Raw genomic sequence first — 27,718 nt, forward strand, 5'->3', positions numbered from 1 at the left:
AAGTCATGAAAACAGCTAAAATCACAGAATTTGGGAGTGTTTTTGTTCCTACAGTATTATTAATCTCAATAACATTAATTTTCACTCATTTCCAGTCAATTTTGACCACGTCAAAGCTAACAATATTGTTTTCATCCAGTTTAGGCCAAAAGGTTGCACCGAGGTAGTTGGATGACTGAGCTAAGCGACAGCAGTGGGCGGCACAAACATGTGGCTCTTAAACTTCCAACATGGCACATCTAGGAAATAGAATGGCATCGCAGTGGCAGACATGGTGGCAGTTTAATAAACTATAGAAATGTTTGGCGTCTCAGCAATGCTCCAAACAGCATGTAATGCAAAGAAAAGAGGTGCAAGATGGAATTGTCCTTGGGCCCTCCCACCCATTAGAAATAGTAATTAAACACTGTGGTTTAATTTCACCAACAGTGTCACACAATACATGTATAAGTAGGAAATAAAATATATTACTGTGGTACCACCTTCACCCATAGTGTCACACAATACATGTATAAGTAGGAAATAAAATATATTACTGTGGTACCACCTTCACCCACAGTGTCACACAATGGGGGAGATTCAAATGTTTGAAAAGTCGGCTGGGTGTCTGTTTTTTCCCGTCTATTAGATAGGAAAAAAACAGACTCCCAACTGACTTTTCAAACATTTGAATCTCCCCCAATATGTGTGTGTGTCAGAAATAGTAATCAAACACTGCGGTTGGCCTTCACCAACAGTGTCGCACCATACGTGTATGACTACGAAATAATAATATACTGCAGTCTAACCAGCAGTATCACAGTCAGAGCCGGATTAAGGGGGGGGGGGACCAGGGGGTACATTACCCTGGACCCCCCTCTCCCAGGGGCCCTCCGTCCCTGCCGTCCACCACAGGGTGTGTGGACAGTGCTCCTTCGGCTGCTACTGCAGCGCGTGAGGGTGCAGGCTGTTTGACTGTAGTGGGTACAGGGATGCAGCTGCCATGACCCCGGACTGCCTTCAGGGGCCGCCGCTCCTCCTGTACCCTGTCACACTACACTCACTGCATTTTCCCCCTCCTCCCCCTGTGCACCGGAGATCTCTCACACCAAAGAGCATCCGCCCCTCACCTGCCAGAGATCTGAGATGCCCGACTTCAGAGGCCCCATCACCCTTCCTGCTCCAGCAGCCTTGTGGTGGGGGTGAAGCAGTTACCGGACACAGTTCCAGGAGTGTCCTCGACTCCGGCCTCACACTACAGCGCGGCACCATGGTGCTGCATTGGCGCCGGCACTCTGATCCTCCAGCTGCTGGCCTCATCTTCAGCCTGTGCCTGGGTCTGCGGGCCTCACTAGAAAGCCCTGTGCCTTCCGGCCCCCCACCCCCCTGTGTGTGGCCCCACATACCCCCCTGCCTTTTATGTGTGTTGCACCCTCTACCCCCCTCAGCCTGGTGTGTGGCCCCCTGTCCCCCCCTGTGTGTGTATGACCCCTTGTGGCCTCCTGCCCCCCCAACCCCCTGTGTGTATCACCTCTTCCCCCTGTCTTTTGTGTGTGTGGCACCATCTACCCCCCTCACCCTGGTGTGTGGCACCCTGTGCTCCCCAGTGTGTGTGTATGACACCTTGTGCCCTCTTGCCCCCCCCCAGCCCCCCAACACCCTGTGTGTGGCTCCTCTACCCCCTGCCTTATGTGTGCGTGGCACCATCTACCTACCCCCCTCACGGTGTTGTGTGGCCCGCTGTGCCCGCTGCCTTTGTGTGTGTGTGTATGTCACCCTGTGCCCCCCCTACTCCTGTGTGTAAAACATTCCGTGCTTCCCCATGTGTGGTGCATTGTGTGTCCCCTGCCCATGTGTTCGTGATACCCTATGCCCCGTTCCCCTGTTTGATACACTTTGCACTATATATATATATATATATATATATATATAATATATATATATATATATGTATATATAGCAATGTAGGTGACACTCAGATACTTGTAGCGTTTAGTGAATTAAACTGTGAAATGTTTAAACGTTTCGGGGATCAAGTCCCCTTCGTCAGGAAACACAGCATTTATAAACGCTACAAGTTTCTGAGTGCCGCCTGCATTGCTATATACTGTATATCTATGGAGTGACACTTCAAACTAGAGGGCACCAGAGTAAGATCATTTATAGCAGAGAGCGGAGTGCCAGATCAAGCCTGGTACACATATATATATATATATATATATATATATATATATAGCTTTTATTCTAGTCCATGGGGGCCCCCTGCTCTTTAGTGCCCCATGCCTGCCAAAGCTTTAATCCATCTCTGATCACAGTACTTATGAAAATAAAATAAAAATTGTATAGTATACTGGGGCAGGGACGGATCTAGACTTTTCTTTAGGGGGGGGGGGGGGGGGGGTTTACTGTTTAATCTTGACTCCTCCCTCTACAGTCCCAACTCCTCCCATCTGCAATCCTAACTCCTCCTCCTCTCAATTCTGACTGAACTTTTTGAGTGAGACTGAGATAGAGCTTTGTGATTTTTCTATGTACATGTGACTGTGCTATGGTGTAATTGTATTTATTAGCCCTAGTACCCACACAACAGCAAGTGAAGGGCAAATGCTCTGTAACCCTTGTTCTCCTTGCTCCTCTGTGCAGCTGTGGTATAAGCTGCAGCACATCGTTCTGCCTCAGGCTCTCCCCAGAGAGCTCTCTTCTGCTCAAAAGTGGGCATGGCTATGACTGTGTTAGGGGGGGGCGATCGCCCCCTTCGCCCCCCCTAGATCCGGCCCTGCACTGGGGTACAGCACAATTTTTTTTTATATATATATATATATATATATATACTGTATACATATATATATATATTTAGGCTTTTTGTTTTTCGCTTTTATTATTTAAATATTACACTGAAGCGCAGCCCCTGGATAGACTGACGGATCACATTTTTCAGATACAGCAGACAGAGAACCCCTGGACTGATACAGCAGACAGAGCACCCGCCCCATGCCAGACAACACAGTACTGAGACAGACATGTCCATCCAGTACATTCTCCACAGTCAGAGTGAAGATGGCATCGATCCATCATGGAATACAAAACCTGCAAGAATCTGACAGCGAGATGATGACATTTTGCCTCGTTTTGGGATCTGAGGGGCAGAGTTATTAAGCTCTGTGAAGTGATAAATTGGTAGGTGATAAAGCACCAGCCAGTCAGCTCCTAACTGTCATTTTTCAAACCCAGCCTGTGACATGTCAGTTAAGATCTGATTGGCTGGTCTTTTATCACCTTCCACTTTATCACTTCACCGAGCTTAATAAATCTGCCCCTGAGTCTGGCAGGAAACCCTGAGCGGACTTGGATCCGGGCTAGGATTGTGAAGTTCGAGTGGGTCTGGTTCTCGGAATACCGGACCCGCTCATCTCTAGTTGCTATTGTGTTGCGTAACTGATTGCAAACACATGCGTCTCTTCGCTTACATTGGAGGCCATATTATGGAGGAGATTTAGCACGGGGCAAGTGCATATTTTCTTTTGATGATACGTCCTATGGTAGTGTCTAAAAATGCACCAAGCTGGTTTGTTTCATCTAAAGATGCAGAAAGTTGGCATCCCAGTCCTTTCACATACAGACGCACACTAGGGGTAGGGCTGATTCTAGCATTAGCAGACTACAGAAAAACATACTAAAGCGGTCCCAGCAACCAGAGACATTCCTTGGTTTGTGACTGTCTCTTGTTGGATGCTCCTGTTACCCTCAGGCTGCTCCTTATGCCTTCTTTGTCTGTGCTCAGATATTTGGTTTGATACCTGTGTACCGAAGTTGCCTGTAACCTGGACATGTACCTGCTTAAGCCTTTCTGGCCTGATACCTTTGTGTTCCGAACTCTAATTATTACCTGGCTGCACCCAGGGCCATATGAGCCCATAGCCAGGCCACTAGATTTTTAGGTTTTTCTGCCCCCTCCGGCACTTCAGTCTTTCACCCCACTACAGCTGACATTTGGGAAGCAGAGCTGGTGCCATAGTTTACACTTTCAGTAGTCACACAAACACCAATGCCCAGTTGAAATAAAGTTTGCTGACCTCTATTCTCACAGCGCAATTTTTCTTTCTTTTCTTTTCTCTTTTGAAATAGCGCTATTGTACCATTGGTTGACCGTGTCCCCAGTGGTGCAAGTAGAAAAAATGTCTTATGGGTACTGTGTGCGCGCGTCGTAGGCGCGCGCGCCAAAAAATGGGTGTGACCAAATGCCACATGGGGCGTGGCCAATGAAAATGGGGGCGTGGTACACATATGGGGGAGGGGCAGATACACGTATGACCCCAATAGTGTCAGATACACGTTGCCCCACAGTGCCAGATATACATTGCCCCACAGTGCCAGATACATATAACCCCACAGTGCCAGATACACGTTGCCCCACAGTGCCAGATACACGTTGCCCCACAGTGCCAGATATACATTGCCCCACAGTGCCAGATACATATAACCCCACAGTGCCAGATACACATTGCCCCACAGTGCCAGATACACAAATGTCCCACAGTGCCAGATACACATTGCCCCACAGTGCCAGATACACATTGCCCCACAGTGCCAGATACAGAAATGCCCCCAGAGTGCCGTACATTGCCTCACAGTGTCAGATACACATTGCCCCACAGTGCTAGATACACAAATGCCCCCACTGTGTCAGATATACATTGCCCCCCGTGCCAGATACAGAAATGCCCCTACAGTGCCAGATATGCCCCCAGTGCCAGGTATACATGCCCCCCTGTGCCAGATATCCCCCAGTGCCAGGTATATATGCCCCCCTGTGCCAGATATGCCCCCAGTACCAGATATCCCCCAGTGCCAGGTATATATGCCCCCCTGTGCCAGATATGCCCCCAGTGCCAGATATCCCCCAGTGCCAGGTATACATGCCCCCCTGTGCCAGATATCCCCCAGTGCCAGGTATATATGCCCCCCTGTGCCAGATATCCCCCAGTGCCAGGTATATATGCCCCCCTGTGCCAGATATGCCCCCAGTGCCAGGTCTAACATGCCCCCCCCCAGTGCCAGGTCTAACATGCCCCCCCCAGTGCCAGGTCTAACATGCCCCCCCCAGTGCCAGGTAAACATGCCCCCCTCACCGCTGCCGTCGCCGTCCTGTCTGTCATGTGAGGGAAGGAGAGCGGCGCAGCCTGGCCTCTCGTTCCCCTCAGTCTCCGGCGGGTGTCTCAGTTTAATTCAGCGCCGATCCGTGAGCCAATCAGAGCTCGCGGGTGCGAGCTCTGATTGGCTCACGGATCGGCGCTGAAGTAAACTGAAACACCCGCCGGAGACTGAGGGGAAGGAGAGGCGCAGGCTGTGCTCTCCTTCCCTCACATCAGCGGCGGTGCGACGGGGACGGCGGGTGCGGTGGGGACGGCGGGTGCGGCGTGGAGCGAGGGAGGGAAGGAAGAGGAGCGGCGGCCCGTCGGTGTGGGTACGGCGTACCCACGGCGAAATTCTTACGGGTACGCCGTACCCACCCGTACCCGCCCACTTGCACCACTGCGTGTCCCCCTCCTCATTGTCTCAAAACAAACCTCAGCTGACTACAAGCGTGCCTTGCTATGGTGCAGAGTGCAAAGTGCCTTTAACCATTAGAACCCTAGGGCGCAGGTAACAGTGTCTCAGAAAAAAAAAATGACATGCCCCTAGTCCCTTCTTGGCCACTAGGCTTCAGCCTTGTGAGCCTTAAGGTCCTGGCTGAACATGCTTAGGCCTTTCTGGCCTGATTCCTGTGTACCAAACTTTGGGCCTGATTCAAGGCCGCACGCAGTCTCGGGACTGTGCAGCATAGGCGTGCGCAGCACATTTTATTAGGGGGTGCACCGTCGGAGGGGTGTGTCTAGCACCACCTTTTGGGCGTGTCTAGCACCATCTATTGACGGTCAACGCAATATAAAATATCCACCCTTGTACCAATCCTAATAAAGCAGGTTCATTGTCAGATGATGTGGTGTGTACCAAACAAACACCCCTGATGGCACTCACTGCAATTACACTGCTCCTCCTCAGCCTGGTCTGGCTCCCCCTCTCTTTCCCCTGCAAGCTGCAGCAGCTTACTTACAAGTCAGTCACTCACTGACACCCACAGTCGAAGACTAGTACTGCTGCTGCTGGAAAAACGAGTGACGTGTCAGTGCTGCTGCCGGCCGCCAGTATTGAATTTGTCTTCCTAAGAGGAACGCTGGCTGCATGCTGATCCTCATCAGTGGCTGGCGTTGGCATAGCATAGAAGGAGAGAGGTGGGCATGTGGCGGGTGTGACCGTTGGGCGTGCGAGCAGCATTACGTAATCACGTCACATCATGCTGTTTTTGTACATGGAGGTGGAGCCGGGTGTTTGAAAGCCGGTGGCAGTGGCACCCTTGATTAACCCAGGCGTCCGATCAGTAATGCGGTCCTGACAGGGTGCAGCGCAGAGGGGACAGTGATCAGCATGCCCGGCAATCGCTGCATCAGGCATGTGAGATCGGGGTGCCAGACATTAGGGGGTACCTGCGCACACCTATGCTGTGCAGGTCGCAGTCAGCATGTGCTGAGATGCTGCTACAACCCCTGACACACTGTCCTGGATGCTGCACCATGTTAACTGGCTTCTTGTCTCCTTCTGTGGCCTACACCCCGCGTACCGAACTTACCTGGACTTGCATCTGTCTCCAAAATAATCCCTGCTCCAGTGATCAATCTGTTATTCTCTCTGATACGCGTCTAAAGCTGCATACACACAGTGCGATGCATGCTTTTGGCCGGTACAGACTATATCGTGCCCGAAGGCATATAGTAAGTATCGTCCCCACCTGCACACACTATATTTTCTTGCGATGCTAATCCTGCGGGACCGCGCATCTGCATCACAAGCTTGTACACACAGTGTGATATGCACTATTCTTCCGTGCGATATGGACTAGTCCATATAGCATGGAAAATCGCACTGTGTGTATGTAGCTTTAATATTTTTGATGGTGCTTATGTAACTAGTGTTTCACTATGTAACTTTGTGCCAGATTCAGGTTTTGATGCTAGGGCATGCCGCAAAGTACCGATGTTCGGAAGTCACTCACAAACATACAGGTGTCACATCGGGCTGCAGCATGGCAGATGCTGCGTGCATATTGGCCTCTGGCTGACCCATATGCCAGCTGCAGGAACCGCTGTCAATGATGTCACTAACGATACCTGTGGCCAGGCATGTCAGGCATTGGGTTGGTAAGTGTGTGCACATTTCGTTTGTGCAGAACACTTACCAAATGGTCAGGCGACCGTTGCAATCCATTGTCCAGGTGTGTACACAGCCTTAAATTGTATGTTTGTAATTCTCTGAATGCTGGGGTACACATCAGTACTTGTGTAATCTCATAATAATCTTATTACCGGCTGAGATGCGTACCAATCTGATCACCCCTCTTGCTCAAAGTTCTTATGCTTGACTGTGGAGCAGTGCGGAAAATTACAAGATCTGTTTGCAAATTAGATTTATATTCATCTCTGCATCAATTTATGGAGCTGCCAACATAGCTGATTAGATACGTAAAGATACAATATATGTAGGAGTGACTAGAGCAGGCATTCCCAACCGCGGTCCTCAAGGCACACCAACAGGGCAGGTTTTAGTGATATCCAGGCTTCAGCACAGATGGTTAAATCAAAATAACTGAGGTACTAATTAAGTCACCTGTGTTCAAGCCTGGATATCACTAAAACCAGGACTGTTAGTGTGCCTTGAGGACCATGGTTGGGAAACTCTGGTCTAGAGTCTATACTAAGCCAGTTCATGATAATGCCTTACACATACTGTAATAACACCTTACATTTTTAGCTTCATGCCTTTCTTTTTTTCATCCAATTCCATTGCATTGGATGAAACAATGGGGGTAATTCCAAGTTGATCGCAGCAGGAATTTTGTTAGAAGTTGGGCAAAACCATGTGCACTGAGTGCAGGGGAGGCAGATATAACATGTGCAGAAAGAGTTAGATTTGGGTGGGTTATTTTGTTTCTGTGCAGGGTAAATACTGGCTGCTTTATTTTTACACTGCAAATTAGATTGCAGATTGAACACACCACACCCAAATCTAACTCTCTCTGCACATGTTATATCTGCCTCCCCTGCAGTGCACATGGTTTTGCCCAACTGCTAACAAAATTCCTGCTGCGATCAACTTGGAATTACCCCCCAATAGGCGTTTAAATCAACCAAGTTCAGTATGAGGGGAAGATACAATGCATTGTAGGAGTCTCTCTTCCCACTATATTGAGTGATCTGGAAATTAGAATGTTAAAAATCAAAATTGCTAGGCAACATCCGTCAGTGTGTGACTAGAATCATTCAAAGTGTAGTCTGCATTAGAGTAACTATTTAATTATTAGAATAACTATGTAATTGTTTCCTTGCCGAATTGCTCAATTTAGAAAATTGGAATGAGTCCTCAATTTAGAACATTGGGAGGCCAAGGTTTCTGGCAAGGGATCCCCTTGTTTGTCAGTGCTGGGACAAGTTGCTACAAATATGATTTGTGGATGGACATCCTTCAGTTTGCAAGCGCATGAAAACCAAATAGCAAATTACTGTATATAATGCAATATCTGAATCACACAGAAATTCTAAAGATAAGTTAAACACAGCAAAATTTCCATTCATACCAGACTGAACATACTGATGCACTTAGATGAGTATTCATCTGATAAAGGCGGGTAATGGCTGGATTCACCGCGTAAAAGATTAGCCAGAGAACATGTGGACTCAAGCTGGGGCTATCACTCAGACAAATAAAGAGAAAACCTACAAGTTGGAAGGCTTAGGATCTGAAATATATTCTTAATCCTGATGAATGTTATTATGAAGTATGGAAAATCCTGTAGAAACGGACATTGTGCTTCTGAACTAAGGTTAGAGAGGTTCTTCAACATGGGAAGTCTTGAATATTCCCCAGGACTATCCATTCTTGCCATTTTCAAACCTTGTTAATTAATCAGGTATTTTACAGAATTTTTCTGTCACGTTACTGATTGTAATCTTTACCAGATACAACACAGGTTATATATTGTCCAGAGACAGCTCATTGACAAAAGACGTTAGCTGTGTGGTTTCAATGTCAAAAACAGGCTTGCTATACATTGGAAAGATAAAATTATATGGATTCTGGCACATGAATATAAAACACATTAGGTGAAGTGTCAGTAGATAAAATTAGCGTTAAAGTGAAACAGCTTGCTTCCATAACCTGTCTTCCGTCTCTGAGGTATAACACACATTAAAGAAAATGTTTTGCAACCAAGGGTCTTGACCGTTACCTCTAATACCCCTAGAAGGACGCTATTTATGCATTTCCCACTCTGTGCACAGATTAATTCGGAGAAACCCTGCCTTCTGTAAGATGGTATCCTTCTGATGAAGTCATAGCTACAATGAAACGCGTAAGGTTTGATTTTACTGCCAATTTCATACAATTATGATTTTCTACAAATAGTTTTACTCGTGGTCATCAGTGATATCTAACACACCTAGGAGCTCATTAAGGGCACAACAATGGACAACTTATGGCAATAGCAATCTGCGGCCACTTACAAAATTAAATACTTTTGAGAGCAGTCTATGAGCAGAAAACTTTTTCTGCAAGTACATCCTGTATTTCTCCTTCATCCACTAGGGGCCACTGGAGTGCAGATACAATGGGGAAATAGTAGGCAGTAACTGGGAGCTGGCACTTTAAATTTATAACCATGTGACTAGCTCCTCCCCTACTATGTTCCCCCTCCAAGCCAGTCTTATTTTAGTGCCCAAGGGAGCTGGTTCACTTGGGTTTTCTCTGAAGAATTTTTCTTTTTTCTTTATTGTTTTTATTTTTCTTACTTACACTCACAGACTGGCAGCTTTGCCACTGCCAGTCTGCACCGCGGGAGCTGCCGGCGGGGTCCCATCGCAGCTGCGTGCGGCTCGGGATGGGCCTCGGCTGAAGGAGACACTGAGCTCTCCTGAGCTGGCCGGACACCGCTGCGTGCGGCGCGTGTCGGGGCCGCTCCACCAGCAGAAGGTTCCGGCAGCACGGCAGCGGTAAGTATAGGTGGCCGGACACCGCTGCGTGCGGCGCGTGTCGGGGCCACTCCATCGAGACAGCGGTGAGTACAATCTCTCCTCCTCCAGATTGATGTATAATTTTACATTGCTAAGGATGCCTTTCAGTGATTACTGTAGATGTGCAGTGTGCTCTTAATAGCAGGGCGCTCACCTCAGCTCCCCTCTAATAAAAACCCTGTCTGGTGTGTATCAGGAGGCGCCTTTATTAGTTTGAAATCGGCGCTATTGAGGGGGGCGGAGCTGTACAGCGGGCTCAGCGCTCCCCGTTCCCCGGCTGCGGCATATATTGCTGGCGGGGGATACAGAGAGCATGCTATTTCACCGCCCTCCAGCCGCTGACAGATCCTTCCCCTAGACGCATCATGCCTGGAGGTACTATGCATGATGCTTCACTATTTCGCTACAGTTAATGAGGAGGAGGAGGACATTAATTTCACTTTACAGCGGGCTCCCCGGCCGGGGCTCACAGCGTTCTATTACAGAGGTTTCTCTCCCTACAGGGGAGACCTCTGCCCGGCATTTCATAGTCTATAGGTCAGGGAGCCTGCTCTATAACAGGAGCTGTGGCTCAGCTCATTAATGGTAAACTCTAGTTTGCACAGGGCTAATAGCAGAGCATATTAAGCAGAACCCAGGTTCAGATCTCACCCTGGAATATGTATTTATCTACCCTATTGGGTTCACTGTGTATGTATGTGTGTATGTATATATGTGTGTATATAATTATATATATATATATATGTGTATATATATATATATATATATATATATATATATACACACGTGTATAGGGTGTATATATGTATGTATATGCAATACCATATATAGTGGAGAGTACAAAGACTTCTGCGATGTTTTATAATAACAGCACAGACCTGGGTTCACATTTCCAAGGGTAGCACAGATGGTGTTATCGTTAGCGTTGCGGCCTCGCAGCGCTGGGGTCATGGGTTCAATCCCAACCGTGGCCCTATCTGTGTGGAGTTTGTGTGTTCTCCCCATGCTTGCATGGGTTTAAACAGAGCTCTGGCCACATAACATTTTCCCCTGGCTTTTCTCGCAGGCGGGCCGCCATTTCGGGAAACCTGCGCAGCCTCCGAGAAACGTGTGTTGCAGTACACTACATACACGGGTGTTGCTTTCCCTTTATTATACCTTAGTTTCACTTGGTAATAATGCTATTTGTAATTTGGGGGAATGAGTGTGGCATCAGACAAATAGCCGCTGTGGCTCAGTACGCTAGTAGCGGGGACACATAAAAAGAAACCTTAAGGGGAGCTCTCATAACCTAGTGGCTAAAACTCCTGTCCCGCAGCGCAGCTCTACCGGTTCAAGTCTCCGCTGCTTCAGAATGTTTATCTGAAATGTATCTGTCACTGCACGTTATAGTGCAGACATTACATAGGGCTACGCTTCTTTAACCCACCTTTTCTCTTTTCGTTTGTCTCACCTGGGACAGTCAGAGAAATTCCTCTTAGGTGTGAATTATGCGGAGGAGCCATCTGCTTAGCTCTCCACGCAGCTGCAGGACACCCCTGTTTGAACAGCTCAGCTTATGCAGGTAATGTCACTGTTAACCAGAGACCTTGTGCGTCATTTCTCATCTCCAGGTTTCTAAAAGAACCTATCTAACCTTCCATGTTACACGACTCTGCGGATGAGAGGCCTCTCTTTAAGGAGGCGAGAGATGTCCAGGATACTGATGGTGTCTGTTTTCGGTGGAGTCTGAACCAGTGTCTCAGGATATCGAGGCGCATTGTACAGCAGTTCGTCTGATGCTGCAGGTAAAGGAGTCGGAACTAGAAACTTCAGGTCCCTCGGGGTTCGACGCCAATGAAGAAATGACAGCGACATGTTCAGTTTCGGATGAGCTAGGCATGCTCCGGTAGGCAGCCTGCAGACACCCGAATACACAATTTCAGGTATCAAACAATGTCTGTTTTCCTATCCTTTCCCCGCAGACGGCAGGAAACGATATCAGAATCTCTCCAAGGTATACCCCTCAATGTATCGCCGGTCCAACAAGCTGCCATTTTCCTGGGGCAACCTTGCTGAGGGATCCATCTGAGAGGCATATGCCGCAGCAGGGGTTCTACCTTGTCCGGAGCAGGTAGGGTGTGGAACAATTGTCCCCTAGGTTACAGGATGATTTGCATCAGGATCAACTGATTCTTTAGGACAGATCAGAGTCACGATTCTGCTTTATATTCTTTTGAGATCTCCACGTCTGTATACTCGGAGCCTTCATTTTCGCTTGGGCTGTCTTAACCCGACGACCTCTGGGGCTGCGACAGTGACAGGCGAACATGGAATCCTAATGGGCAGCAGGTTCACGGGAAGGAACTTCCTGCATGATTTCTCGGACCATTGGGGGTAAGTCCACTTTTCTTTCCCCTACTGCTACTTCAGCTCCAAGACGGACCTTTACCGGTCTTTCCTCTAGATCTTGCCGTGCCCTTTCCAGGTTTCGAGTCCATGACAGGGGAGGTATCTGCGTCACCAAGGGATCACCAGGTAAATGGCTGAAGCAGAGGTTCAGCATCCTCGGACCAGTCTGATTGTAGGTCCCCCAACACACCCACCGCAGGTCGGACCTTCCTACCACCTGGGAGGTCCCAGGGTGGGCGCAGGTCTGTGATCTTTCTGGAAGACCTGGGTATGCTTGGGCGGTTACAGACTCTATTTTGGAGTCCAACTGTCTCAGGGATCCCTCACCATGGGTCGGCCGGTTTACGATGACAAGAGAGTCATACTGCAGGCGGCGCTTCAGATGCTTCTGACCGCAAGGGTGCTGATTCCTGTTTTCACACATCATTGGAATCGGGGCATTTTCTCAGGCCTTTGTTTTTCTTTTCCCGTGCCGAAGTCAGTTGGCTCAGCCAGGCCTGTTCTGGCCTTAAAATCCTTTCAGTAAAAAAAAAAAAAAAGGTTTTACGCATCCTTTGTTTTCAGGGATGCCTGTTTACTGATTTCCTTTGGGTTTCCTCATCTGGTTTTTCTCAGATTCATAGTACAAAATACTCATTTCCACTGTCAGACCTCTCAATTCGGGTCTCTTCCGCTCCCACCGTGTTCATGAAGATCACAGGATGGCTGTTTTTCAAAGGGCAGGAGTGACGTTTGTTCCCTAATTGGACAAATAACTGCTGGAAACTCACTCTGCAGATTAGGTTGCTTCTGAATATCCAGAGGATCCAGGATCTTCTGATTCGACACGGGTCCCATTGATTCTCCTTGTAGACTGTTCTCAACTCGGTCCGTCAGAGGATTTTTCCTTCCTCGGGACAAGTTCATCCTCTCTTCAGCCAAGTTGCGGCGCTGAGAGAGGTCGCCTACATTCTCCTCTGAGCAGAGGACAACAATCTTAATTCCAGGTCAAACCGCCAGGTCAGGCACCCGGGTGAGTGGACACTCCCCGGAGTTTTGTCAACTGGTCCACGGTTGGCGGAGATTTCGGATCGACCTCAGGGTGTTCCGACTGACACTTCAACCCTTTACTACTCTCGGATGTCAGATCTGGCGACAGTGGCTGAGGATGCCCTCACGGCTCCTTGGAGTTTCGGGTTAGTCTATCTTTTTTCCTTTTCCATTTCTACCTCATTTTCTGCAACACATGAGAGAAGAATGCGCGCTAGTCCTCCCGGTGGCTTCAGTTTGGCCGCGCATGACTTGAAGGTCCACCCTACACCTGTTGTCAGTAGAGGAGCCTTGGCTCCTACCTCTGCGGGACTGTCTACTTCAACAGGGTCCTTTTTTTTCTTCAGTCTTACTCTGGTTTTGTTTAAAGGCGTGACTGTTCATGAGACCTCAGAAGTACGGAGTTCCCTAGTTCGGGTATACCTACTGGGCCCCGATTTCGGAAGTCGGTTACCTCTTCTCGCTCTTGCCACTTTTGGAAACTTTATGTGGCCTAGTGTGGATGGCAAGGGTTCTCCCCTTTGTTTTTTCAATTCGCCGTCTTCTTTGGTTTTCTCCGGGTGGTTTGCTCGGTTGTGCTTCGACTAGGTTGACCTGAATTTCAGATCTCTGCTCTTTCGGTTTTCTTCCAAAGGAAATTAGCCTGACTGCAGTAGGTTCGGGCTCTCTTTGGCAACCCCCCTTTCGACTAGGGTTACGGCTGAGTTTCATACTCAGCGGTCGTTTCTTCCAGGGGTGGTGTCCGCTTTTCATGTAACTCTAACACTTCTTTGAAGTTTGTCAGGGCCCGCCGGCTCTCTCTACAGAGGTCTTCGGCTTTTCGACAAATTGTTTTCTTCCTTGTTTTCTGTACGAGGCTCCCGTCCTGAATTGCTGGGCTCCCATCATAAGTGGGGCTGTTGGATACATCTGACCCTTAGGCAATCTTATTTGGCGGTTGCTCGAGAGCCTCCGTTTTCCATTTCTGCGCACTCCGCGCACTCTGGGGGAACTTCGGGGGCGGCCGACCACGGGGTTTCCATGAAGGCTTTATGTTACGATGCCGCTTAGGCGGGTCATCATACGTTGATCACGTTTTACGGATTTGACTTTTTTGCGGCATCTGTGTCACTGGTTGGCCAAGCGGTTTATGCAGGACTCTCAGCGCTCTCCCTCACGTCTTGGGAGCTTTGGGACGTCCCCATTGTATCTGCACTCCAGTGGCCCCTAGTGGATGAAGGAGAAATCAGGATTTTGGTACTTACCGATAAATCCCTTTCTCCGATTCCACAGGAGCCACTGGACGCCCACCCAGCGCTGTTTCGTCCTTCTACGCTTATCGGGTTGCTGGTCACTGTGTGACTGCTCGTTTTGTTCCTATTACCCTATCACTATGTTTCCAGGTTTCCTGGGTATTATCTTGTTTTAGTTGACTTAGCGAACCTCCTCTACTTTACCGTTGGTCTTTTCCAGCTCTCATCGGGCACAGTTTTCACTAGACTGGCTTGGAGGGGTAACCTAGTAGGGGAGGAGCTAGTCACATGGTTATACATTTTTAAAGTGCCAGCTCCCAGTTACTGCCTACTATTTCCCCATTGTATCTACACTCCAGTGGCCCCTGTGGAATCGGAGAAAGGGATTTATCGGTAAGTACCAAAATCCTGATTTCAAAGTGGTGTGTCACTTTCCTAAATACAGTACAAAGGTGCAAAATATCCACCAGGTTGATGGTTGTATACAGCGGGGGCAGCGCCGACTACATGCATAGTGCTAAGCACATATACTGTAAACATACATGCAAAGATGTATGCTGACTGCAGGTCCCCGGGCATTGACAGTGCTGTATGTATCATAGGCGCTGTGCAGCACCCGGGACTCAGCATTAACCTGGGTACACACTTAATGATGTGTACCCAGCCCGACATCGGCACGACATGCGGCGAGTGCGTACAGTATATGCCGGGTCCAATGGGGGGGGGGAGAAACAAGTGACATGCTGCATTATGCAACAAGTTATTACTAGCGACATCCACACAGGGCTGTCGGGATGTCGCTAGCAACCTGTGGGAGTGCACATATCATGGGTGCACGCTGGACGATGTACCCGATATGCCGCTGCGTTCCATGGGTTCAGGCGGCATATTGTCTAGTATGTACCCAGCTTTAGGCATCACACTCCTAAGGCCTTCTAAGAGCCTGGGGTGGATCTTGAAGGAGAGTAAAACCAAATGCTGCGTACCTTGTGCACCAGCGGCTGTGATAGATACAGCGCTGCCGATCCCTGGGGACCTGCAGCCAGAACATATGTTACACACATCTCTGCATGTCAGTGACATGCGGCGAGGGCAGTGATGTGGCGAGCAGTGATTGGCTAGCGGCGGCCATCTTCAATTTCACAAATGACACTGAGGAGCAATTTTTTAAATTGGAAGCCGCCTCTCCACTGCCGAACTCTGCAGAATGGCTGGCAGGGACTGGATCCTCTCAGATCCAGGTCTGCCGCCAGCCACCCTTTCTCCACCAGGGCCCTCAGCCGCGTCACGCCGACACATTTGTGCCCACTGGCCAGCGGATCCAGTTGATCCGCTGGTCCAATCGTATCTGCGGGACTGACAGGGGCGTGCATTCATGTGGGCTGAATGCACGCCCCTGTCATTGAGGCACCTGTACTGGTGCCACTTCCCTATGTTGGCCCCGCCCTATGCCTGCCCCCCGCTTCCCGAATTTTAGTGTTAGCAGCGGGAGGCACCTCTCCCGCTGCCTACCACCCCAATATGCAGGCATACTGTATTCACAGGGGAAATGATTAGAATGATAAAAGAAGATATTTATCACAGAATCTGTGTTATAAATATCTTCTTTCTATTATTTTAATCATTATGACAGGGGAGGCCCCTGCTGCATGTATGTTTATATGTGCTAACTGGGTCCCCTCTGCAAAGTGTGGTGTGAGCTGCAGCCAGTGTCAGACTGGGGCATGAAGGGCCCACCAGGGGAATGCATTGGTAGGGGCCCATGTATAGGGGTGTGGCCAGTCTCCAGAGCGGTCGTGGTCAGCAACCACAGACGCTTGGCTAATCATTAGCGAGTGGAAGGTCTGAGGCCCTTGATAAATATATATAGAAGTAAATACTGCTAGTGCTGCATGATAATGCACCAGATTAGTAACAGCAATGCTTTGAAGTGAATACAACATGGGCCCTCATTCCGAGATGTTCGCTCGCTAGCTGCTTTTAGCAGCATTGCACACGCTAGGCCGCCGCCCTCTGGGAGTGTATCTTAGTTTAGCAGAGTAGCGAACGAAAGATTAGCAGAACTGCTACTAAATAATTATTTGCAGTTTCTGAGTAGTTCCAGACCTACTCCTAGACTGCGATCACCTCAGTCCGTTTAGTTCCTGGTTTGACGTCACAAACACGCCCTGCGTTCAGCCAGCCACTCCCCCGTTTCTCCAGCCACTCCTGCGTTTTTACCTGGCACTCCTGCGTTTTTTAGCACACTCCCTGAAAATGGACAGTTTACGCCCAGAAACACCCACTTCCTGTCAATCACACTACGATCACTCGAGCGATAAAAATACGTCGCTCGAGCTTGTATAAATCTACAAAGTACCATGCACATGCGCATTTTTTGCCGTTTTTTTACTTAATTGCTGCACTGCGAAAATCGTCAGCGAGCGATCAACTCGGAATGACCCCCATAGTCCTCTGCAGTATAATGTAACGGGATGTAGTCATGTGACTGGCGGTCAGGAGACCGACGGTCACGTAACCTCCCCCTACATCCCGCTCTCTCACAATCCCGACTGTCGTCATGCCGACCAACAGGGACTATTCCAACTCATGGGTGATCACGACACCCATAGTGTAGGAATAGAACCCATGGCTTGCTGCATTCACCCCCCCCCCACACACACACACACACGCGCCGGGATTCCGCTGCCGGAATCCCGGCGTCAAGCATGCCACACCCTAATGTAACATATGTATAATGTATAATTTAAGTGCACAGTCTGGAATCTGATCGATAGAGGAGGAGGTGGCCCCCAGGTGGTGGGGCTCACCGGGGGATTCCCCTGTACCCATGTGGGCCAGTCCAACCCTGGGTGCAGCCACCATTGGACTCGTATCCTATTAGCACTACTGTGAAGTATCTGATCAAAATTGCATCTGGATCAGGATTTAAAAACAGCCAAGAATATTGTACAGTCGTAAGCTACAGCTGCACGTCTTACTTGATTTGTATAGTTAAGACTACTATGTTATTGCAAGTTATGGAGACATTGATCTGAAATCGGCGATTTTTGGGATAGTGAGATTAGATGGCCCGTTGACGTTCTGTTATAGAATGATGTTATAGAATACGGCACCCCTGGACAAGAAATCACGGCTTAGACAGGATGCCTTGATTTTTTTTGTCCAGGAGTGCCGCACTTGGAGGATTTGCTATCACATGTTGGCCCTCATTCCGAGTTGTTCGCTCGCTAGCTGCTTTTAACAGCATTGCACACGCTAGGCCGCCGCCCTCTGGGAGTGTATCTTAGCTTAGCAGAATAGCGAACGAAAGATTAGCAGAACTGCTACTAAAAAATTCCCTGCAGTCTCTGAGTAGCTCCAGACCTACTCCTAGATTGCGATCAGCTCGTTCCGTTTATTTCCTGGTTTGACGTCATAAACACGCCCTGCGTTCGGCCAGCCACTCCCCCGTTTCTCCAGACACTCCTGCGTTTTAACCTGGCACGCCTGCGTTTTTTTAGCACACTCCCTGAAAATGCCATGTTTCCGCCCAGAAACACCCACTTCCTGTCAATCACACTACGATCACTCGAGCGTTGAAAAACGTCGCTCGAGCTTGTGTAAATCTACTAAGTTTTGTGTTAAATAACTAAGCGCATGCGCACTGCGTACCATGCGCATGCGCATTTTCCACCTAATCGCTCCGTCGCGAAAAACGGCAAAGTCCTGGAACGCACGGCCATCTTTAAATGCTTATTTACCCATATTGGGACTAGCAAGGTCCCTAAAGTGTTGAACACTGTATATAATCAAACAGTATACACTATGTTGGTTTTTATTTCTGTTTTACATGTCCTAAAAGTGTCATCAGACTGAAGCTGTTCCCAAGGAAGCTAAGTCAATCCTTCTTAACTTACACTTTGCACTTTTCACATGGTGAACTGGCTATATAGAAATCCTATAAATCCAGAATCCTGTTAAACACCAGTAGGCGCTCTATTGCACTTCATTTTTTACATTTTATCTACTTACTGGGCACGAGCTGCCACCCATTGATCCATGGGGGGTGTCGAAACATATTTTTTATTTTGATCACATTTATCATATATTTCACTTTGTGTGTCTAAATTTAGGATTAGCCTAGGCGCTGTTCTTCATTTTTTATATATATATATATATATATATATACATACACACACATACTGTACACACATTATATACACTATGGCCCTCATTCCGAGTTGATCGCTCACTAGCAGCTTTTAGCAGCAGTGCAAACGCTAGGCCGCCGCCCTCTGGGAGTGTATCTTAGCTTCGCAGAAGTGCGAACGAAAGGATCGCAGCACTGCTACAAAAAAAGATTGTGCAGTTTCAGAGTAGCTCGAGACTTACTCCTAGCTAGCGATCACTTCAGTCTGTTTAGTTCCTGTTTTGACGTCACAAACACGCCCTGCGTTCGGCCAGCCACTCCCCCGTTTCCCCAGCCACTCCTGCGTTTTTATCGGGCATGCCTGCGTTTATACACACACTCCCCGAAAACGGCCAGTTACCACCCAGAAACACCCACTTCCTGTCAATCACTCACCGATCAGCAGTGCGATTGAAAAGCGTCGCTGGACCTTGTGTGAAACTGCAAAGTTTTGTGTGAAAGTACGTCGCGCATGCGCACCATACGCATGCGCAGAAATGCCTCTTTTTGACCTAATCGCCGCGCTGCGACCGAAAGCAGCTAGCGAACAACTCTTGAATGACCCCCTATATAAGAAGTGAATACAATAACCTTATGTACATTTTTTAATTCTTGTTGTCCATAAAGTTTTGCTTTTGTTATAGAAAAAAAGGTGTGCTTTGTGTGCATTCACCAAAACAATTTGATTTAAAATTATATTCCGTAGACTATTAGTGCTGTTTGTTTTCTGTGCACTTCAGATTTGATGACTGAGATGAATCTTATGGTCTGTGAGGTAGCAGGGTGATGTATTAATATTAGCTAATTACCTAAACATTTGATTAATTGAGATATAGAAAGTGATGTAATATTAATTGGGGCATGTGTAGTCAAAATAAAACAGACCACTCAAAGTTGCTAATGAAACTGCTAATTTAGAAATGCTAATAAGATATCTTACTGGCTGAGCTACAGTAAGTGATCTTATATCTGGTTTCATAGTCAGTGTCCCCGAGATGGGGGGAGCAGATACTAACTACCCGGGCTTGTTGGAGGGGCCCGGGCCCGTATGCCTTCTTATTTGTGAGCCGGTAGCAGCCTCTCTACCCAACACAGCGCATGCGTGTGCTGGGCTGCACTGGGTCCAGGGAGCCTGCTGCTGCTGTAATTTGCCTACAGGGAGGTGTGGGAATTAGCTATCTCACTAACCATGCTCCTCCCTGGCTGAGGGGTGCATGGCGCCCCCTGTGCTGGTCAGCGCAACTCTGCAGCACATGAACAGTACCTTTTTTTTTTTTTAAAGGGGGCGTGGTCATGCCTCTAATTAGGCCATGGCTCTTTCATTACCAGGTCCCGGGCAAGCTAAGGCTTTTGCCATCTTCAATCAGAACTCTTAAGAGTGATGAACATCTTCTAATCTGGGGTGTGGTATACCAGCCTGGCAATCACAATGTTGACATGGTCTGAAAATATCGGCACGGTCTAAAAGTCGACAATTATCATGTTAAAATTCACTATGTTGACACCGAAATAACGTTGACATGTTGAGGGTCATCCGAGATGAGATTGGAGTTGCCATCACTGCTGATTCCTTGGAAGCAGCAGTGATAGCGCTGTATGGTAATGCACCAGGAGGCGTCTGTTACAAGCAGACGCCTCTTGCTGCGCTAGTGATCTGATGTACATCTTAGGACGCAGCATCGGAACACTCACTCACCATTGGGTGGCTTGTGGCACTCATGGTGCCGCGCGAGTCTCCCATCGCAGAGGCCAAGAAATCTACAAAGATCCCTACCCTCATCCCTCCCTCTAAATGGCGGCGACACAGAGTCCCTCACTGCCCCCAAATGGCATAAGGCTGTAAATCACTGACATAGTGCGTCCATCATCACAAGACCCATTCGCACACGCACAAAGCAGGTCCTACGCATGCGCAAAGATAATCGGTACTTTACTGCATGAACAGCAACTCCAACCACATCTTAATGACCCGTTATGTTGACATAAAGCATGTTGACAGAATGTCGACCATGCTGTCTCACAATAAGCCTGACTGCAGCCGAACCCTAAACTAACCCTAAGCTGCTGCTTAACCATAACCCTTACCGCTTCCTAACCCTAACCTAGGGGGTAATTCTGAGTTGATTGCAGCAGGAATTTTGTTAGCAGTTGGGCAAAACCATGTGCACTGCAGGGGAGGCAGATATAACATGTGCAGAGAGAGATTACATTTGGGTGGGTTATTTTGTTTCTGTGCAGGGTAAATACTGGCTGCTTTATTTTTACACTGCAATTTAGATTGCAGATTGAACTCACCCCACCCAAATCTAACTCTCTCTGCACATGTTATATCTGCCACACCTGCAGTGCACATGGTTTTGCCCAACTGCTAAAAAAGTTCCTGCTGCGATCAACTCATAATTAGCCCCCTAATCTGTTATTAATGTAAATGTACATAATGTCAACATTTTGTCAATGTTAGCGCGTTGTCATGAACATGTCGACATTGTGACCAGTGTCGCCATTCTTAATGCTGATATTCAGCATGGTGTCGACACCATGGGCCTGATTCAGATGTGGTTGGAGGTACTATCGCTGCTTACATGGAAGCTGCAGCCATAGCACTAGTGTGCAGCAGGAGGTGTCTAATATAAGTAGACATCTTCTTTCATTAGAGATCCATTCTGCATCCTAGGACTCATAATCAATTCACGTACGACACCATGGGGTTACACAAGCCGGCAGTTGCAGATCCAATCTTGACAGAGATCCTTGTCTCATCACTCCCCCAAAACAAAGGTGACACGCCTGTTTAATAGCAAACATCACAACCTCCTCCCTGCACCCCTATACGTCAACAGACTGTCAATCACTGACAGCCTGTTGCCAATCTGTGTACGACGTTGCAGATCCGTACTGCACATGTGCAGTGCTGGTCCGGCACATGCGCAAAGTGCTGAAGATTAGACCAGCGCGACCTGAATCAGGCCCTATGACTGCATACCATACTTGCCTACTTGACCCTCTCCATGAGGGAGAAAATGCTCTGTTCCTGGACTTTCCTGGTAATGTATGATTGCCATCACCTGTGGTGAGCTAGTTAGTTGATAAGAAAGGTGTTTCACCACAGGTAATGGAAATCAGGGTCGGACTGGCCCACAGGGGTACCAGGGAAACCACGGTAGGCCCCACTGCTTGAGGGCCCACTCCTTCCTCTAGGGATCAGGTTCAAGACTATGCACTTGTATTATACATGGTAGATATGTTGCATTACACTGCACTAAACTATTGTGTATTTCAAGCCTCAGTGGATGCTGGCCACACCCCCTTTGTAGGATGGCCACACCCCTAAGTATGGGCCCCTATCCCTGCATTCCCCCGGTGGGCCCATCATGCCCCAGTCCGACACTGATGGCAATCATACATTACCAGGAAAGTCCAGGAACAGAGCATTTTCTCTCTCATGGAGAGGGTCAGGTAGGCAAGTATGCTGCATACCCCAGTCTGGGTTTATGTACATTTTGAGTATTTCAATTAAACAAGTTGAACTGTGAGTCAGGCTAATTGGTCCAACTTGCTGGTATCCGGCGTGATTTATCTGGAGTTTCCAGTTACTAAAGATTCAGGAATTCTTAGTCGGTAACTAGTCTGGAACTCTTTGCAATTACCCAGTCAGTGACTTGGAAACTGATCTGAACCTTGATTGTAATGACTCAGCCACAGAGTTGTATTTATTGACCTATTAGAGTATGATAAATCAAATCATTTAAAGAAGATGTATATCCTACTTCCACTTGTTCTCAATGTCGTGGGGCTCTACAAACCATTTACAGTAAGCATAAACAAAATATTCCATATGATTTATATCTCTGGATGAAAGAATATCTGATTGGATTTTGGGAAGTGATTTACAATTTCCAAGCACCTTGTCAGGTTAAGTAACATCTCTGCTTCGTGTCTGTCCTATATAATAAACCTGGGATTATTAAAGGGCAGATGTTTCCAAACACAGTCCTTAAGGTACTCCAACAGTCCAGGTTTTAGGGATATCCCTGCTTGTGCACAGATGGTATAATCAATCTGACTAAGGTACTAATTAAGTCACCTGTGCCTAAGTATGGATATCCTTTAAAACCTGCACTGTTGGGATGCCTTTAGGCCGCATTTGGGAACCACTGTTTTAGGGGAAATAATGTAGAAAAATATAGATGTTCTTGACCGGGATGTGGTCATGTGACTGCTGCTCGGGATCCCGGCGGTCACCATGCCGACGCTGGAATCCCGAGCAATCACAAGCATTCTATTGTCGCGATCCCACAGTTGGTATGCTGACCGCCAGAATCCCCTGCGCCGGCATCCCATCACCAACTTTTCTTCACCATGTTGTATTTTTGATATATACACGTACATAATATGTACATATTGGGAACACTATCCATCTGATCATTTCTGCTATATATTTCTGTTAAAGTTTTATATATAAATATGTAAAAATATGCACACACGCACATATAGTAAATGTTTTCCTCTATTTAATTGCTTGACTGATAATTATATGCTAATATAGCTATATTTCGGACAAATGCTGTAGTCTTTAGATTTAGATTTTTCCCATATCCTGAAATTGAATTTTTGGAATGAAGCCACGAGAAACAAATACCCGTAACAGAGTGATGTTTTAACATACACTGAGAATTAATACAAGTAATTCAATCTTAAAGAAAAAAAAAAGATTGAAAAATGCAATTAAGTATTTGGCTGATGAGCTGTGAAAATATGATGTTTGCAGAATTTGAGACTACTGTTCCTTAGTCACTGACATCTGTATACAGTAACAGATCGTTTACAATCATGTGTAAAGTGAAGGAAATGGACCTCAGCTAAATCTTTTTTCTCACTGTTAATCTGACCTCTGGCGATGACAATTTCTGCAGTAATAACATTTCGCTATTAATAGGACCATATTACATGTTAAAGGACTGTGATGATGGTAGTTGTATTACATTTTCCATTGTACTGCTAATGTCAGCTATGTGTTCTTTGTTTGTGTTTTTTGTCTACTGACCTTTATATAATAAGTTCTCCAGCCAAAGCTTTAGGCCCAAAACCGGGCAGTTGCATTGCCAGGGGTTGGATTTTGCAAGCAAAACTTTTAGATTTGGAAATGTGTCTAACACCATCCTGTCCGCAGTTTGCAGTTGGTTATATTTCAGTCCAAGAAAGGTCAGGTTTTGGGTGTTGTTTCCCAAGGATTCTGGCAAAGCACTAATGTTGTTGTAAGACAAGTCCAGCTCCTTAAGTGCAAGAAGAGGTGTGAACACTTGGCCTTCGAGATTATGGATGCGGTTGTTGGTGAGATTCAGGGCCTGCAGGGAACGAAGGTAATGGAAGGCATATGGTGGAACTCTTGAGATGGAGTTGTTGGACAAGTCCAAAATTCTGAGACCAGGAACATTTGTAAAAGATGTCAGAGTAATAACTTGAATCTGGTTACCCTGCAAGTAAAGTGCCTGAGTTTGTGGCGGTAAATGACTCGGAACTTCCAGAAGTCCTCTGTAGCTGCAGTCAACCATCTTTGCTGAGGGCTGGCATGTGCAAGTCTCAGGGCATCCCCAGGCTGCGTGGAACGCCAGAATGACGCTTGAAACTAGTAACAGTTCACCTGTATAAAACACACAGGATTAGATGGGATGTGAACATAATTTCAACATGCACATATATATTTAAAACATTGAGATTTTAATCACATTTGGCTTATTTCACATTTCTGCAGCAGGGTACACTGGTATTCCACAGGGAATAACATCGGGGTGTAGAGTTGGATCTTGATCCAAAGGCACCAACAGGCTAAAGCTTTGACTGTTCCCAGGATGCACTGCACCGCCTCCTCTATAGCCCCGCCTCCAGGCACTGGAGCTCAGTTTGTAAGTTGGTGCCTGCAGTGCAGGTCACTAACAGGGGGGGCTGCGCTAGGCAGCCCTGAAAAGAGCTTTTTAAGAAGACTTCAAGGGCCGCAGCACTTTTTATGTCATTCTGACATGCTGTGCTGCGGCTCCATTACCTCCCTTAGCGGCGCTGCATACTCCCGCGGCCTTGTTCCTGGGTACTTTCTAGGCACACCACCGCTGCTGCTCTCCTGGATCGCGTGGCTGCATGACAGGGAGGAGGTAAGAGGGTCCCCCAGGTTGGACCCGCCGGTTAGTCGTGATCCGGTCGCGGTCCCAGGAGATGGACCGCGCCGCTGGAGTGGCCACTGTACCCGTACAGGGACCCCACTATATCCACCAGGGCAGGGAGCACAGGTCGGATTTACTAAAATCCGTTTAATATAGGCTCCATAGGCTCCATAGTACCCAGTGGTGGAGCCCAGCAGAGGGGATAAGGCGCTGACCTGTAGCCCCTCCCCCACCTCCGGCCGCCATCTACTGCTGGTGTTCCCGCCCTGGAGCTGCCTCTCTCTCTCTCCCTCACTCCCTGAAGAGATTTTGGTGCCATTACTTAGCTCTGATCTCCGGGACTGCTGGGCACTGTCTCCTCTGTAAAACTGCCTGCCTTGTCAGCGCTGTGTATTTACAGACACTTAAGTAACAAGTGTACTGCTATATGAATATTTAGTACAAGTATTCTGTGACATACATCCAGTGTTTACTGTGCATTGTTTTATCTGTATACATACATATCTATATGTAGATTTACTAGTCCAGTGCAGTCTTATTGTAATAATTTCTGCATTGTACCTGTGACTGTGTGTGCCTATAGCTGCTGTGTGGATTCTATTCTGTGTATCACATGTATTGCTATCACTATATTCTGTACCCTGGGGGGCTAAGTGCGTCAGGGTCTCATTTAAAATATATTGTTCCACAGGATATACTGTTTTGTATTTTTCACTGTGTGTTTCAGTCACCTCACACCGCTTAAATCCTCTGTTTTGTGCTTTGCACATAACACAGTTTTTTTTTTTGCAGATATTGTATTTGTCTGGTTATATTGTACTGTTGCTCCCTAAGGCTACATTCCCAATAATGTCTGCTACACAGGGCGGGAAATCCGCAGACGCTCCTGCATCATGCAGTACTGGCGCCATGGATTTGACTTAGGAAAAGGTTTCAGCTGAGGGTTCAGGTACTGCGTGCCCAGCACCTTCCAGTCAGTCTGCAGCACCTGTGGCAAATCAAGACCCACGTTGGGCTGTTTTTTCAAATATGCCGACGACGCTTGTAACGCGGCTTACGTCCCCTGTGGGACCTCCTGTGCCATTGCAGCCAACAAAAACCTTCCCCTCGCCCTGCTGGGGCCAAGGAGTCATCCAAACGGGCCATTTCTTCCTCACAATACACTAATATTTCGGATGATTCTTCTGATGAGGATGGAGATTATACTGATCCGTCAGACACTGATACAGTTGCTTCTGATGAGGAATCTACAACTCAAGTTGATGTTCCTGACCTAGTGGAGGCTATCAAGCTGATTCTCCAGATTGAAGATGATATTGAGCCCCCCGCTACGTCTAAGAAACCTGATAAGTGTAAACATCAGATGGTTGCTAGAGTAGTTTTACCGCATTCTGACCTTTTAATTGACATACATCAGGAATCCTGGTCATCTCCAGGGAAGAAATTTTCCCTATCCAAAAGGATGCTAGCTCGTTTCCCTATCCCTGCGGAGTTGAGTAACAAGTGGGAAACTCTACCGCCGGTGGACTCTCATGTCGCCCGTCTGGTGGTATTTTCTACTCTGCCTGTTACCACTGTCACCTCACTGAAGGAATCAACGGATAAGCGCGTGGAGGGATGCCTGAAGTCTATTTACACACTTACCGGTGCTGTGCATAGACCCACTATGGCAGCCTCTTGGGCTGCAAAGGCTATTAAAGTATGGGTTCAGGCAATTGAGGATGAGCTACCTCTAAATTTTTCTGACAATGCCAGACAATATCTGTCGTATATTACCACAGCCTCTTACTATATTCAGGAGGCGGCCTCTGATGCAGGTGTAATGGCGACCAAGGCGTCTACTACGTCTATCCTGGGTCACCAGATTTTGTGGTTAAGGTCCTGGAAAGTGGACCTGGACTCCAAAAAGACCTTGGAGGTACTCCCTTTTAAGGGAGACATACTATTTGGGGAGCATCTGAACAAGATCCTGACTGACTTGGCAACAGCTAAGACTGTATTTCTCCCAAGTATTAATCCTGCTGCTCCGAAGGCTAAGAGTACCAGTTTTCGTTCCTTTCGACCTCCAGGTAAAGCAAATGGTCAGTTGTACCCGAGAAAGGCTCGTACTTCCAAAACCACCAAGCCCAAGTCTAAGCAATCTTGGGCTGCTCATCAGCCTGCTTACAAACAGGATAAGCCTGCGGCATGACGGGACAGGCCTCCCCCTGGGGGACCCTAGGGTGGGAGGCCGGCTTCTGGTTAAAAAACACTTCTGACACCTGCGTGCCGGAAGTTGTCTCTCATGGGTATGCGATCTCCTTCAAGAGATCTCCCCCTCACAAGTTCTGCTCGACGGTTATCCCTTCGGATCCGCTGAAAGCACAGACTTTACACTTGGTTGTACAATCTCTCCTAGATGCTGGAGTGATTGTGCCGGTACCTCTGTCTCAAAGAGGCAGGGGCTACTATTCGACCCTGTTTCTAGTCCCAAAACCAAATGGGTTCTCCCGGCCTATACTCAAACTCAAATGAACAAATTTGTGAGGGTATCCAAATTCCATATAGAAACTCTGCGTTCTGTTGTACTGGCCATGGAACCCAAGGACTATATGGTATCCCTGAACATACAGGATGCTTACCTGCACATTCCTATTGCCATGTCGCATCAGCAATATCTGT

General features: G+C 47.6%; 2 protein-coding genes across 7 annotated transcripts in view; one reads left to right on the top strand and one right to left on the bottom strand.

The window, feature by feature from the left end:
* CACNA2D3 (calcium voltage-gated channel auxiliary subunit alpha2delta 3) overlaps positions 1-27,718 on the top strand; it is a 2,000,770-nt gene that overhangs the window by 1,598,444 nt on the left and 374,608 nt on the right. The window lies entirely within an intron of this gene.
* Positions 1-27,718, bottom strand: part of LRTM1 (leucine rich repeats and transmembrane domains 1) — a 57,654-nt gene that overhangs the window by 6,332 nt on the left and 23,604 nt on the right. Inside the window, exon 2 of the mRNA XM_063940838.1 lies at positions 23,947-24,543. Coding sequence (XP_063796908.1) covers positions 23,947-24,543 — 597 coding nt within the window. The remainder of the gene's footprint in view (positions 1-23,946; positions 24,544-27,718) is intronic.

Source organism: Pseudophryne corroboree, chromosome 9, assembly GCF_028390025.1.
Source record: "Pseudophryne corroboree isolate aPseCor3 chromosome 9, aPseCor3.hap2, whole genome shotgun sequence".
NCBI lineage: Eukaryota > Metazoa > Chordata > Amphibia > Anura > Myobatrachidae > Pseudophryne > Pseudophryne corroboree.